We start from the raw sequence: 15,766 nt of genomic DNA on the forward strand, positions 1-15,766 counted from the left end.
ATAAATAAGGAAGATATAAATGTTCCCATGCTTGGGCCAATTCTCCTCGTGAAATTCTTAAAGACAGGAAGGCATAAACTACTCCTTTCATAATCATAACAAATTGTGACTTACAACATACCCAATCACAGGAAGTACATGGCAAACTCTAAAAACTATGTTATTAGTGATTTGTATTCATTCAGTAGACACCTATTAAATACATACCATATAGTACAGTTGGTAATAAAGGTAGGACGGGTTGTCAATGGGTGTTTAATACATAGTGATAAACTATATTAAAAAAAAACCCTTCAATTTGATTTCTTAGGAAGTATGCAGCTCTCCTAACTTCTAATTCTTTGAAAGCAAGCATTCATCGTTTGAAATAGCTCTCTCTGTCCCTACTATTGTTTACTGACATTTTCTACATTTTAGCATCAGACCAAGTTTTAAAAATTTTTATAACTTATCTTCTCCTTCCACGAAGCTGCCAAATGACTCTTGTTTATTTTGCCTCTCAGTTTGGCCAGATAAAGTTTATGGCTCACACAAATATAGCCAGGTAGACACCAGTAACTCCACAGGGGGAAAGAGGTGAGTAAAAAAAGAAAAGCTGGAAGTCTTTTAATGTTAACATTTTATTTAAACCAGTACAAGCACCATGCTTAACAAAAGACTGTCCAAAATAAACATGCAATATGAACTAGCAGAGACTGAAACCACAGCTTAAGAAGCTGTGCCAGTTGTTGGTTTTGTTAAATGATGACAGAGAACTGTTAAAATTCACAAGACTAAACCATTAATGTTTCAAGCCTCCTGAATGAGATTATATTGGACCATCTAAATCAGTGGGAACTGCCCTGGCATGTTAATGATCTCAAACAATATTCAAGTAATTATATTTATATGAATTATACTCCAAAAAGCAAGAAAATACAATTTCTATCACAAGCTTACTGTATATGAGCACTGATTTGAAATGTCAAATGGCATAATAAAAACAAATTTCTCAAGAATATTCAGCTTGGGACCATTGGTTTTGAGCGGTCTAGAAGATTATTACATTCTTCCAGAAATACAAAATAAGATTTGTCCAGAAATGTTTGAAACACATCCTCACAAAAGTTGTAATGGCTCAAACTCTATAGATTCCAGTATTATCAGTCTATTGAACAAATAGGGAAAGCAACCATAGTAAGAATACTTGAATTGATAGAATACGAGTTACTCTCTACTTCCACCAAATATCAGCATTTAAACTCTTATGAAAATATCTATTCATCACTAGTCCACATATGGATTAATGACATTGCTCAGGTTTTAAAAGTAGTCCAAACACTTTTTTAAGTACACCTTCCTTAATATCTATATGGGTTGGGGGGAAACGGCCAAATTTAATTTGGCAATAAACTCCCCTAACTGGAAATTTTTAGCTAACGTGTCAGACAAGGATACAGTTTACGGCTACATTTGACTCCTGAAAATAGGAGATAAAAAGGGAGGGAAAAGTGCTGACACACATTTTGCTACACAGATTTAGTAATGACAGTAAAAAATTTAGCAACACGCTCTTAAACAAGAGTATGTTTAACTGCACTAGGCATTTAGTAAACTTTTAGAACTAGACAATTTGAACATTTATTTTAGAAGTCAATTAAACACAAACAGTCAACCAACTTTTTTCCTAATATAATTGCATCAGTACCAGAACAAAGTGATCACTATTCAAAACTCAGACATTTTGGAATTTCAGCATAGTAACCTGAGAAGTTTTCTTCATATGTTTTTTGTTGTCATGGAAACCATACTAAATAATACTGTGATTACCAGTTGGTTCTATTTTGACATTAGATGCTATGCAGAACTTATGCAGGGCCAACAATTTCAAAACTGACTTAGAAGACCACAAAGGAGGGTCCCAGGAAAAAAGCTGCTGCCAAAATGGATTAAGATTTAAGGCTGAATGGGAATGGTTGTACTAGAAAGATACGGAATGTAAAAACTGCAATTATGAAATATGGAGTTATTATTTGGGAAATGGCAGAAAAAGAGACACTAAATAGGAAACATACTCGAAAAGAACAGTGCAAAATTTAGTAAGATGAAAGGGAAATCTATACAAATGTTTGAGAACACTTTAGAGCATGGGATTTGTAAAATCTCCCCATAGAACAGATGGAATAAAAATGTCCTACTGATCCTCTAACCTCAATCTGTTGTCTTGAAAAAAACATATTATTAATTAGGAGTCAGACAAGCTCAAAAAAGCATGGTTTATCACAGCTCTTTGCTCCTGTTAAAGAGAGTAGGGGAACTAAGAGTTCTAGTGTATGGCAGGTCAACATTATCTGACATTATGGAGGACCTCCAAATTTAAAAACAAACAAAACTAAAACATGCAAGACAAAATAAGGAACTTCATTAAAAAATACATTCTTGCAGCACTAGTTTCTCTTATTGCTGCAAATCAGGTGAAACAAAACCTCATTTCCTTCATTCAAAAACATTAAAAACACTCTCCACTCACTTGGATTACATTTGCATTTCCACAGAATTATATACATGTTATTCACCAACATCAAAATACCTGTTTAAAGAATTCTTAAACTTCCTGGGTGAGCTTTCTCTCTCTCTGGATATTGGAAAAAAGAATCCTTTCCCTCCAAGAACCAAAACAAACACCTACTCTAGCACTTCCTCATCTCCAACTTTCTATTGCTTCCTGACTTCTAAATTAGTGAAGCCAAACAGTGTTGGGAACAGAAGATGTTCTATTCAATATCGCGAAAATTCCAACTATCTTTACTTCTCACAGAAACCTCAAAAATAAAATGCAAAGAACATATGAATGGAAAACATGCCAAAATTTAAATTTTGCTAGTTTTGAGATGACTAAGATATTCTTAATATAAGAATACACGCACCAAGTTTGGTTAGTCTTTAGAGTTTCTAGACCTATTATCAAATTCATGTTCAGTGGTTACTTATGTATTTGTTTTTACAAGTATGCCAAATATCAGAATCCTTGCTTTATGCCAAGAGTACCATCATCTAACAAGACTGGTTTAGTTAACTATTCAGGGATCCAGTTCAGAATATCTTCTGACATTTAGGATATAAGATGTGATTGCTATTGAAGTGTTAATGTTATTAACTATGGCCAAAGTTTTAAGATAATTTTTTCCTATGGCACAAAACTAATCACGAGTATACCCAAAATTATAACTCTCGACTGCCATATATTCATCAATGCAAGCAGATAGTTGGAATTTTTAAAATATGAAGTTGATTTTATTACAAATTTCAGATATACACATTAGAAAATTATTTTATTTGGACCCTTTAAAAAAGTATTATTTTCACCAAATCTGGAATACTGGCAGTGTAAAAGTCTTAAACTAACTTTAAAGCTAACAAATCAAAGGCACAGCATTAACACATTTAAAATAATTAGTGTTCACAGGACATTAAGAGGTGCTTTATAAATAAAGTGTTATTAACCTAGATTCAAAACTGTCTAGAAATGACATAAAAGGAATGAAGCCCTTGATTATTACAAACCACTGATTTCTAAGACTAAGATGCTATTTTCCATAAGGAGAAAAGCTAACAGTCATAATTCTATCTTAAAATCTAACTCCCCAACCTTAAAACTGAGTGATTGATGAACACAGTTTCTAGACTTGATTAAAAAGACACAGGAAACCAAAGAAGATACAGAATTCATGAACGTACTTGTAATGCAGGTTACACGAAATTATTTCATGGCTCAATACTGGGTCACTCAAGTCTTTGACCCCAAATGAATTTCAATGATTTGACAAGTGATAATATGCTATTTTCATAAATAAACTGCTAATATCCAGTATTTGTCAAAAGGAGGCAACTGTTGTCTCTCACAATCTAATATATCCACTTTCCAATGGTGTCTGTAAATAGTAACAAATGCTGAACCGTAAGTTATAGAAATTAGTCACAAGAGTGCAAAAAGTCCCTGGAGAAAAGTAGTCCACCTAACAATTACCAATATAAGGAAACACTTTACAAAGTTTCATTACTATGAAGATGATTTCCTCTTTGTTCAAACTTTGCACAAATGAAGAATTTTTCTTTACTGCAGGAAACAAACTGTAAGTAACAGTGCATTTTTAGGCATAAATAAGTATTTATGTCTGGTTCCAGTACGGTCAGGTTAATACATAAATACTTTAGAAACACAGAAGTTCACATTAGTGGAAAAATCCAAGTTTCTCACGTAACCATTCTTCAGTTAGGTCTTCAGTATTTCTTATTTCAAACACCTTTAAAAAAAAAAATTAGGTCATACTTTGACATTCCAAAACAAAAGGCAAATATCTGAGGATTTTTTATATATTAAAAAAAATTTTATATTTGAGTATTATATCCCAAATTATTTTTGGTTATATATTTGAGTATTAAACACCAAATTCTGCTTGCTTTCATTGTTTATGACTTAACCTGTATAAATCAGATATACCTTTTAGGTAGTACTTCACTTCTTTTAAATGCTAAGTACTCAGTTATCAAAGTACAGCCATCAAGACAGCATTAAACCAAAACTCTCTCAAAAGCACAAATCTACAAATAGTCTAAAAGAGCAGTTCTGTAAATCTTATTTCCTGGAAGACATCCCAAGTATACACAACTAAAATCAATCTAGTGAGGAACTGAGGAACATACGCTGGTATTCCGGAGTCTGAATGTCAAATGGAAATATCGGATGGAGATCAGTCACAAATCTCTATCAAGAATCTGAATCAGGCCCAGAAAGTATAATGCCTATAGAAAAGCAATGTATTACAGCAGAAAGGACGGGATTTGGAGCCAGATGTGAATCCTAAGTCCTAGATAGATCCTGAGCAAGTCATTCATCCGCTAGGTCTGTTTTCCTATCTACAGAATACCTCACAGGGCTGTTGTAAGGATTCAATGAGATTATCTGTAAAAGTAACTTGTAAACTGTACTGTCTCAACTTCAGCACTGTAGGGCATTCCCAGGATTAGAACGGACTCAAGGCTGGTAACAGCTCCTTCTTAACTGCCCAAACCGTTAGAGCAACTCCAGTGCTCCTGTGTTACAAATTAGGAAAAAGTAATGTCTATAAAGCAGTGGTAACAATCACATGGGCTAAGGGGAAACAGCAGAGGGCACTTAAAGGCATTCCAGAGTTGATTATTAAGCACCCAAAGGGAAAATACTGATGCTGTTCTTAAAATAAAACTTGAAATATTGTCTGACACAGTTTTAGCAATATAATATTCTATTTCAAAACCTTACGTGCATATACCTTTTTAACTCAAACTAATATGTGGAAGTTAAATAAAGTCTGAGAGCCAAGTACCTCTCTTACCTTTAACTTTCAAAAATACCATAAAATAGGGACATATTAAATCTTAAAGCAAGTTCTCATATAAAACAGAATGTTCTAACTTTATTAATATTCTTAACAATTTTATATTTGGAAAAATACAAGTAACTGCATAATACTGAATTCCAGCACAGAACGCGGTTCATTTTAGACTATGGTAAAGGGTTCTGAGAAACTTCAATGTTGACCTTTATCTATTAGAAATTATCTTATGGCAGATAAAATAACTTTCAATAGATTTAACAGTTACAGTGGCTTTCTAAAACTGCCTATATTTTGAATGTGATTTCTTCCAATCAACTTACTCAAAAAATACACTTTGGTTCAAATGCTTCTATCTTGTTCTATTTCCAGTTAACAAAAAGCTTTGGCTAACTTACTAATCTGGTCTAAATAACCTTCACCTGCATAAAAAATACTCCTTTAGACTATTTTAGCTATTGCTTTATAGTCTAAAGGAAAATATTGTCTCAACAAGTCAACTATAAATACCACCTTGGTTAGTTCAGCCGTCTGGACTAGCTTATTCTTACTCCCAGCATACATCATCTGTTGTTCAGGCTTACATCCTGGAAAAGAGAGATTAGTGCAGAAATGAGACACAGATTTTGAGAAAGTTATGGGTTATCATTATTTTCATTTTTTTAAAATGACACATTTAGGATTTCCTTTGCTATTGAGTTTACAGAATGTGTATGGGTTGCATTTTGAGTCTTACATTGCACACTGCCTACAGAAAGAGATAGTTAAGTTATAAATAAACAAGAACAAGTCTACAGGTTGGCAAAAATAAAGATTCTAGACATTTGTAGATCCTGACTTTCAGAGCCTTGCAAACAATTAAAAACTTTCTGCACTATCTTAACTTTGACACTAAATATCAAGATAAATTTTATGGATGACTAAAATACACGAGGTTTTGGGATGGTAGTGGACCAGTAGGGCAGGGAGATCTGCTCTGACAAAAGCTTCTCTCTGCTGATATATTAAGTTAAAAATATACTGCAGTGTATTTTGAGTGCTAAGTAAATGATGCAAATTATAAAGTTTGGAGAATAGCTCAGTGAGTGCAGCTTTTATTGTGGGCCTGAACAGTGGTGACAGAAGTTCTGGTGATAATGAATTCCTTAAATACCAGTAACCTATTTTAATACCCAATGTAAATTACTCTAGGACCATTCTCAATATTATAAGCATATCACTGTTAACTACTATTTAAAAGAAACACAAATACATACAATTATATGTGAAGTTCACATTTTTATAAGATTAAAATATAAAAAGAAAATACTTCTGATATATTAAAATGTCATCACGTTTCAAAATCCTTAAAATATATGTGTGATTTGAGTCAACAATTACATGTCTAGAAATTTATCCTAAGAAAATAAGTTCTAAGAGATGATGCTTCATTCTTTCTAGGGATGCATGCACACAGGCACATGGACATACACAGACACAGACCCTCCTCAATTTAGGTTATTCGACACTGTCCATCTTTAAAAACAGCATAAAATTTGTCTAGTATAAAATGGCTTAATCGGATCTAAGCCAAATATATGTTATTTAAAGAAATTCACTTACCAACAGGACTGGAGAAAATAAAGCACAGAGGATATGAAACTCTTCCATCATCATGTTGATATTTATAACTATACACAATGAAGGTTTTTCTCAAGTTAAAGAAACTAAAGTTACTGCTCTGAGACAGGTATTTACCAACACCTGGGGAGCTACTGAGCTGCAAGTTTCTGTCCTATTCTTTTAGGCCACATCTTTATTACTATCTTTCCACAAAATTAAATGGGTCCCAAGGATAAGTTATAAAATCACATAATCTCTCAAAAAAATAACTTTTTAAAGTACTGGTTTAATACAGATTATTTTCTTCTCAATTTTTATTGTACACATGTTATAATAAAGGAAATAGTTTAAAAAAGAAAATTATTCATCCCATGAATAAACCAACTTTTCGTTTTTCCTAGTCTAGTATACGCATACATATTTTAATTTGGCTGTGATCATGACACAGAAGGATACTTTCAGATTTTTAACAAATGAGTTCACAAACAGGTCTGACCACTAAAGAATAAATCTTTTAAAGCACGAAGAAAAGGATATCGAGGTTGTCGTTCAGGTAGTTCATCTTTAAGTTCATCTGGTGAAATGCCCTGGCACCACAGAGAAAAGCAACTTTTAAACATTTTCTTACCCATAAGTCCTTAAGAGATACACCAAGCACCCATTCTACTAACAGTTATACATTTATTACCACATGCTACAAAATAAAATTTTATCTTACTAAATTATACATAAACTCGGGTTACTAAATTCTCAATCCAATCAAAGCCTCCTTCTGCCCACTTGGTCTAGCTCCATTTATTAACTAAATATGGGGCTGGGAGGCACAGATTGTATGCTTATGTTCCAGCTGTCAGGAAATACAGAATGACATAAGCCAGTATCTTAGCAGCAAGAAACAATGTCTGATTTCAAAAGAAAGAACTCAATTCTTTTTACTCTAGTTACTTAATTTGACAAACTAGATATTTAAATTGTAGGGTTTCAGGTTTTATGTACTAGTCAAGCAACTTAGAAGCAACTTATAAAGTTGATTCACTTCTTACTCGGTATACAACCCCAACTTATACCACTTATTTTTTTTTTTTTTTTTTTGAGACGGAGTCTCGCTCTGTCGCCCAGGCTGGAGTGCAGTGGCCGGATCTCAGCTCACTGCAAGCTCCGCTTCCTGGGTTTACGCCATTCTCCTGCCTCAGCCTCCCGAGTAGCTGGGACTACAGGCGCCGCCACCTCGCCCGGCTAGTTTTTTGTATTTTTAGTAGACATGGGGTTTCACCGTGTTAGCCAGGATTGTCTCAATCTCCTGACCTCGTGATCCGCCAGTCTCGGCCTCCCAAAGTGCTGGGATTACAGGCTTGAGCCACCGCACCCGGCCCTTATACCACTTATTACACCGGACTTCACTAATGCTTTTAAAGAAGGTAGTTAAATTAGCAATATAACATACTACACAATTAGCACATGCTTTTATGCATAATGAGCATGTATTTAAAGGAGGTTCAAAACTCGTTTTAGAAGCACATGTAACTAATATAGCATCTTTTGAGAAATAATAATTACTTAACTAGAAAATTGTATTTAGTTCATTGAACAAACCTCAAGCTCCTCATCCAGTACCACCAGGCGTTTATCCTTGTCAATCTTCACTAAAATAAAAATCAATTATGAATAAGCTGGAATTCTAATGTGACCTTGATCCACCCAACCCACACAATCTCAGCCTTTTTTTCAGACATCTAAAATTAAAACATCAAGAAACACAAGCATAAAACTCATTCACAGTTTTAGTATACGGTTTATTAGCTAGCTTTGCTTTTCAAGCAGTCAGCTTTTAAAAGCTTTTACCCATAATTCCCAGTACCTAATTTGCTTATTTAGAACTTTATGTCAGTTTCTTACATTTCCTGTGTATATGAAGAACTTTGTAACTCAAATGCAACTTCTAGATAATAAGGTCTATATGCAACATGGTCAGAACTGCAAGCCTGAAAGGGTAACTGTAACTGAGACCATGATATGCAACATGGTCAGAACTGCAAGGGAAAAAGTGCCTAATCAGGGATTAAAATAGAGAAACCTCAAAATTCCTGGCTTCTCCAAGGTCAGGATTTCATGGCACAGTATCATTATTCTGAGAAAGTGAATAACCAAATAGAAGTGATAGATATATTCAAATATATCTAATGTAATCCAAAGCTAAATCAAAATAAGTTTAGATACTCTATGCCTCTATTCTTTCCTGTTGGTCTGGCAAAGTTGACTGTGTTTGGTTTTGCACGAATTTCATAGTAAATCTTGTGAGATATAATATAATCTCAAATAGTTTCAGCTTTTACAGTAAAATAGCACTAACACACATTTTCACTGTTTTTTTTTTCACTTTTAAGAACCATATGTCGACATTGTAGTATTTATTTGTAATGAAATCAGAATTCATGACAAGTTGTCATGACCTCTGATTATATCAGATCTGCCAGATGCATCTCTGTTAAGCATGGTCTCTAGAGTTTTACATTTTCACCCCCTCATCCTTTCCTCATCTTTCTAAATCACTACCTACATATTAAATACTGCCTATGAATACAAGGGAAATCTGCATAATGTCAGATATAGCTCACAGTGGGAGAAGCAATATGCAAATCACTCTTTCCATTTTCAGAAGACAGTGCCAGTGCCACTTAAAAGTACTCTTCCTGAAACCGGAGTTCAAGTCTACAACTGGAATAATGCCCAAAGTCACTCTGCACACAATGCTGAACTTTGTCATTTTAGGTGTAGGCAAAGGTTTCTTTTGAGGATGAATGGCCACGCTATTTTTAGTCCCCCAAGAAGGATGGGTTGGATAGGTCACTGCAAATGGGAATCCTCATTTCCCAAAGACCAAGACGACCGCCTTCTCCAGAGCTGTACAAGCAGCTGAGAAAAGGACTATGGGGGAGGTGGGACAATCCACCTCTGTTCTGTGACATTAGAATTAGCTGTTACTTATTTTTTAAAGTGATCTAAAGGTGGTGGTGGGGAAATGAAATAGAGGAAGTAACATTGCTTTCTAACGGTGCAGTTCATGCAATGTAGCTACAAGATTGAAAACAAATTAAGACCATGTAACTTTGAGGCAATCACTTTTAGCTTACTTATAATAGCAGCATTGTTCGTTTCTTTGCGAAAACGAAACTTTCTCAGCTTTTCCACTAAATCTTCAGCAACATCACAAACAACCAAAGACTCGCTCTATAAAAGAAAAAAAAAACACATATAAAATGCCATGACTTCAATATAAGTACATGTTAAAGTTATGAAACCTAATACCTTTATAATGCATACTGACATTCACAAATGTCAATTAAGTGAAAGCATTAAAGTGAAATACATGAACACTTAAAAAAACTTTAAAATCAACCAACCTTTGGATCTACACTGCTTAATCCTACACATCTGTTCATCTCATATATGTAAGGTACACTTTAACTTTCTCTTTGGCTAATGAATGTCTCAAAAACCAGACACATAATAATGTGCAATGTCATCAGAATTGGAGAGGAAGAGAAGAATATGAGGAAAGTCAAGAATCACTGTCTGCTGTTAGAAAGGAAGTCAAGCATACTATTTTTATACAGTGAAGGAAGAACAAGAAAATAATCTGATTATACTTAGAATTAATAAATTATTTTTTGTCCTCACAATTACAGGGGAAAAAAACAATTCAAGCAACGTAAGTGTTAAAAACCCCATAAGAGTAAAGACCAATAATATTTTATATTATAATTAAATGATTATGGAGATATAAAAAGGAGCTACTAAGAATGTGCATAAGAAATAAAAGCAGAGACAAAAAGAAACATTGCAATTGATACCACAGAAATACAAAGAATCATTAGAGACCATTATGAACACTACACTCCAACAAAATGGAAAACCTGGAAGCAATGGATAAATTCTTGGACACACACAATCTACCAAGACTGAACCATGAAGAAATAGAAAACCTGAACAAACCAATAATGAGTAACGAGACTGAAACAGCAATAAAGTCTCCCATCAAAGAAAAACTCGGTATCTGACAGCTTCACTGCTGAATTCTACCAAAGATTTAAAACACCACTTCTACTCAACTATTCAAAAAAACTGAAGGGGAGAACATACCTCCAAGCTCATTCTACAAGAACACCATTACCCTGATAACACAACCAGAGAAGTATACAACAAAAAAAGAAAACTATAGGTAAATATCCTTGATGAACATAGATACAAAAATCCTTAACAAAACACTAGAAAACCAGATTCAACAACACATTAAAAAGATCATTCACCATAATCAAGTGGAATTTGTCCCAGGGATGTAAGAATGGTTTAACATGGGCAAATCAATAAATGTGATATATTACATTAACAGAATAAGAAAAATCATATCATTTCAAGAGATGCTGAAAAAGCATTTGACAAAATTCAACATCCTTTCATGATAAAAACCCTAAACAAATTGGGTATAGAAAGAACACACCTCAAAACAATAAAGTCCATATATGACAAAGCCACAGCTGACTGCACAGCACACTAAATGGGGAAAAACTGAAAGCCTTTCCTCTAAGTTCTGGAGTAAGACAAGGATGCCCAATTGTACCACTTTTATTCAACATAGTACTGGGAGTCCTAGCCAGAGCAGTTAGGGATGAGAAAGAAATAAAAGACATCCAAGTTAGAAAAAAAGAAGTCAAATTATCCTTGTTTACGAAAACATGATCTTATATTTAGAAAAAGCTAAAGATTCCATTAAAAAAAAAAACTGTTAGAGCTGATAAATGAATTCAGTAAAGTTTAGGATACAAAATCAACATACAAAAATCAGTAGCATTTATATACAACAACAGGAAACAATCTGAAAAAGAAATCAAGAAAGCAATCTCATTTACAATAGCTATAAAAGAGCTAGGAATAAATTTAACCAAAGAAGTGACAGATCTCTACAATGAAAATTATAAAACACTGATGAAAGAAATTGAAGAGAACATACAAAAATGGAAAGATATTCCAAGCTCATGGATTACAAGACATAATATTGTTAAAATGTCCATACTAACCCAAAGTGATCTACAGATTCAAGGCAATCCCCATCAAAATAGCAATGACATTCTTAACAGAAAGAGAGAAAAGATCCTAAAATTTTTAAGAAAACACAAAAGACTGGGAATAACCAAAGTAATCCTGAGCAAAAAGAACAAAGCTGGAAGCATTGCAGTACTTCAAAATATACTACAAAACAGTAGTTACCAAAACAGCATGCTCCTGGCATAAAACCACACACACAGGCCAATGAAACAGAATAGAGAACTCAGAAGTAAATCCACACATTTATAGCCAACTGATTTTGGACAGAGATACCAAAAACAAACACTGGGGAAAGGACACTCTCTCCAATAAATGGTGCTGGGAAAAAAAGACCTCAGGCTGGGCTCGGAGGTCGAGGCGGGCAGATCATGAGGTCAGGAGTTCGAGACCAGCCTGGCTAACATGGTGAAACCCCGTGTCTACTAAAAATACAAAAATTAGCTGGGTGTGGTGGCTGGCGCCTGTAATCCCAGCTACTTGGGAGGCTGAGGCCAGAGAATCGCTTGAAACCGGGAGGCGGAGGTTGCAGTGAGTGGAGATCGTACCACTGCACTCCAGCCTGGAGACAGAGCGAGACTCCATCTCAAAAACAAAAACAAAAAAACAGAAACAAACAGACTGCAACTCTCAGCATACATAAAAATCAAATCAAAATGGGTTAAAGACTTAAATGTAAGACCTGAAACCACAAAACCACTAGAAAAAAAACACTGGGCAATTGCTTCAGAACACTGGTCTGAGCAGATTTTTTTGAGTAAAACCTCAAAAGCACAGACAATTAAAGCAAAGCAGACAAATGAGATCATATCAAGCTAAAAAGCTTCTGAGAGGAAAGAAAACAAACAGAGTGAAGAGACAACCTACAGAATGGGAGAAAATATCTGCAAATTCTCCACTCAACAAGGGATTAATAACCAGAATATGTAAGGATCTCAAACAACTCAATAGCAAAAAATCCCCATTTAGTCCTAATAATAGTTAACATGTATCAAACCCTATGAGAGTAACACTGTTATATCCTTTACATAGATTTCCCTTTATGCTCAAAACAATCTCACCAAACAGATACTATTATTACTCCCATTTTGCAAGAAACTAAGGTTTACAGAGGTTAAGTATCTTTCCCCAATTACATAGCTAGTGGAGCCAGGATTCAACCCAGGCAGCCTATCTTAACTCACTCTCTTAACCACTACAAAGGAGGTGGTGACAGATTGGATACTGGGGCTGGGGGTGGGGTGTGAGTAAGCAAAAAAAAAAAAAAAAAAAAAAAAAAAAAAAAAAAAAAAAAAAAAAAAAAGGGTTACCAAGATAACTCCTAGGCTTCTGGCTTGTATAACAAATTGTCTTGTATAACACACAGAAGACCAGGTTTGAGGAGAAAGGGCATGAGTCCTACTTTGGACAAACTGAGGTGGCTTTGAAGCGCCCAAGTGGAGGAAAAGCTTCCCAGGGAATGGTAACTAAATCTTGAAATATTAATATATAGATCTGGGGCCGGGTGCGGTGGCTCACATCTGTAATCTCAACACTTTGGGAGGACAAGGCAGGTGGATCACTTGAGGTCAGGAGTTCCAGACCAGCTTGGCCAACATGGTGAAACCCCGTTTCTACTAAAAATACAAAATTAGGGCCGGGCGAGGTGGTTTACACCTGTAATCCCAGCACTTTGGGAGGCCGAGGTGGGCGGATCACGAGGTCAGGAGATCGAGACCATCCTGGCTAACAAGGTGAAACCCTGTCTCTACTAAAAATACAAAAACAAAATTAGCCGGGCGTGGTGGCGGGAGCCTGTAGTCCCAGTTACTTGGGAGCTGAGGCGGGAGAATGGCGTGAACCCAGGAGGAGTTTGCAGTGAACCGAGATCGCGCCACTATATTCTAGCATGGGCGACAGAGCGAGACTCCATCTCAAAAAAACAAACAAAAACAAAACAAAATTAGCTGGGCGTGGTGGCACATGCCTGTAATCCCAGCTACTTGGGAGGCTGAGATAGGACAATCGCTTGAACCCGGGAGGCGGAGGTTGCAACGGCCGAGATCGCGCCATTGCACTCCAGCCTGGGCAACAAGAGTGAAACTCTGTCTCAGAAAAACAAACAAACAAAAAAGTACATACAGATCTGGATTGGATCTCAGAAGCAAGGTCTTCTGAGCTGTAAATTCACAAGTCATCTGAATATAGGTGTTAACTGAAGCCATAGTTTAGGATAAAGAATACATAATGGAAAATGAAGGATTAGGATGAAACCAGGGACTCCTTCGAGCATTGTCCAGGGAAAGGAGAATGGTCTGCAAGGGAAATAGACGGACCAACAGGAGAAGTAGGAGGAGCTCTGTATCCCAGAAGCCAAGGGGGAAGAATGAAGGAAGGGAATGCTTCAAAAACAAGAGAGTGTAACACTCTGGAATGCAGCTGAAAGGTCAGAGAAGATGAAAACTGAAAAGAATCCATTCGATTCAGTGACCATGACAAGATCTATTCGATGAAAGTGGGTTCAGAATTGAGTGGATGGGCAGAGAGAGCAGTGTTTTGTTGTTTCTAATGAAATTTACGCATATTAAAAAACCTAATGGGATGCATCCAAAAGATCCTTGATGGCGATTTATTTAATTCTCCACTTTATTTTTATGCTTGGGGTCCATCCCATGTAAGAACAGAAGCCAGAGCCCCCAGAACCAACAAAACTAAAGCTTTTGACAATTACTTTAAGCCCAGTGCCAAAGCTTTGGGTCGAAAGGTTTCCAACTGCCACAAGAAAGCAAAGATAAGGAGAAATCCTCTGTAGGAGGCTAGGGAAAGGAGCAGACAGAAAGAAGCTAAGGTGAGGCCGAGAGAATTCAATCAGAATTCGAGTCCTCCCCCAAAACGCCGCCAGGTGGAAGATGCTCGAGGCCCACCAACCCCTGGAACCTGGCCACGGCCCTGGCAGGGAAAGCGGGATTTGGGGGAGCCCTCCGATGGGGCAGACTCCTTTCCCTCCAACCTACAGCTCAGAAGCTGAAGCCCTCCATCCCGAAGGGCCTTCGAGGGGCCTCCCCAACCCCCCTGCTCGCGGAAGCACCCTAGTCCCATGGCCCCCTGGGCGGGTCCACCCCGGGCCTGGCTGGAGGATGCTGCCCTGAGGCGCGGCGGCGGAAGCCAAGTACTCTGGCTGTGGGCAGTGGCCAGCCGCTGGGGCGGAAGCGGCTGCCGAGCCCTCCCGGGCGCTGCCCGCCGCCGCCGGCTCCGGAAACCCGGAAAGCCCAGCAGGTCGGCTCGCCCAGCCCTCCGGCCCCCGCCCTCCCAGCGGCAACTCACCATTTTCCTTCCGGCCGTCAGCAGCCTGTCGCCTTCACTCAGGCGCCTTTAAGAATGGCACGGCGGCCGCCTCCCTTCCTGCCCCGGCGCCTGGCCCAGTCGCCCCCACCTATCAACGCGGCCTCAGCGGGCCGGCACGTGACGACGGACGGCAGGAGGCGCGGCTCAAAATTAGCCAGAATGCGCGGCCGGGCGCGGTGGCTCAAGCCTGTAATCCCAGCACTTTGGGAGGCCGAGACGGGCGGATCACGAGGTCAGGAGATCGAGACCATCCTGGCGAACACGGTGAAACCCCGTCTCTACTAAAAAATACAAAAAACTAGCCGGGCGAGGCGGCGGGCGCCTGTAGTCCCAGCTACTCGGGAGGCTGAGGCAGGAGAATGGCATAAACCCGGGGGGCGGAGCTT

At 37.3% G+C, this 15,766-nt stretch overlaps 1 protein-coding gene across 2 annotated transcripts; it reads right to left on the minus strand.

Moving 5' to 3' along the window:
- Window positions 1–604: 604 nt before the first annotated feature.
- Window positions 605–15,460, minus strand: GMFB (glia maturation factor beta). 2 transcript variants are annotated; one of them, XM_015143719.3, is made up of 7 exons: window positions 15,360–15,460; window positions 10,088–10,184; window positions 8,550–8,599; window positions 7,494–7,543; window positions 6,957–7,039; window positions 5,868–5,941; window positions 605–4,283 (listed from the first exon to the last, which is right to left on the minus strand). In XM_015143719.3, the coding sequence occupies exons 1-7, from the start codon at window positions 15,360–15,362 to the stop codon at window positions 4,212–4,214; spliced, it is 429 nt and encodes a 142-aa protein (XP_014999205.1). In that variant the 5' UTR covers window positions 15,363–15,460; the 3' UTR covers window positions 605–4,211. The 2 variants fall into 2 exon arrangements, with proteins under 2 accessions (XP_014999205.1, XP_077797161.1); XM_077941035.1 differs by lacking the exon at window positions 15,360–15,460 and adding an exon at window positions 15,050–15,283.
- Window positions 15,461–15,766: the final 306 nt, after the last annotated feature.

This window comes from Macaca mulatta, chromosome 7, assembly GCF_049350105.2.
Source record: "Macaca mulatta isolate MMU2019108-1 chromosome 7, T2T-MMU8v2.0, whole genome shotgun sequence".
Classification (NCBI taxonomy): Eukaryota; Metazoa; Chordata; class Mammalia; order Primates; family Cercopithecidae; genus Macaca; species Macaca mulatta.

Bases quoted from the DNA above. Each gene is read 5' to 3' on its own strand.
- GMFB (XM_015143719.3), bottom strand. The intron at 7,040-7,493 runs ATATCCTTTTCT...CTTGAGAAAAAC, and splicing joins CTACCTGAACGACAACCTCG to CTTCATTGTGTATAGTTATA. The intron at 5,942-6,956 runs GTAAGTGAATTT...TCTCTTTTCCAG, and splicing joins TATTTTCTCCAGTCCTGTTG to GATGTAAGCCTGAACAACAG.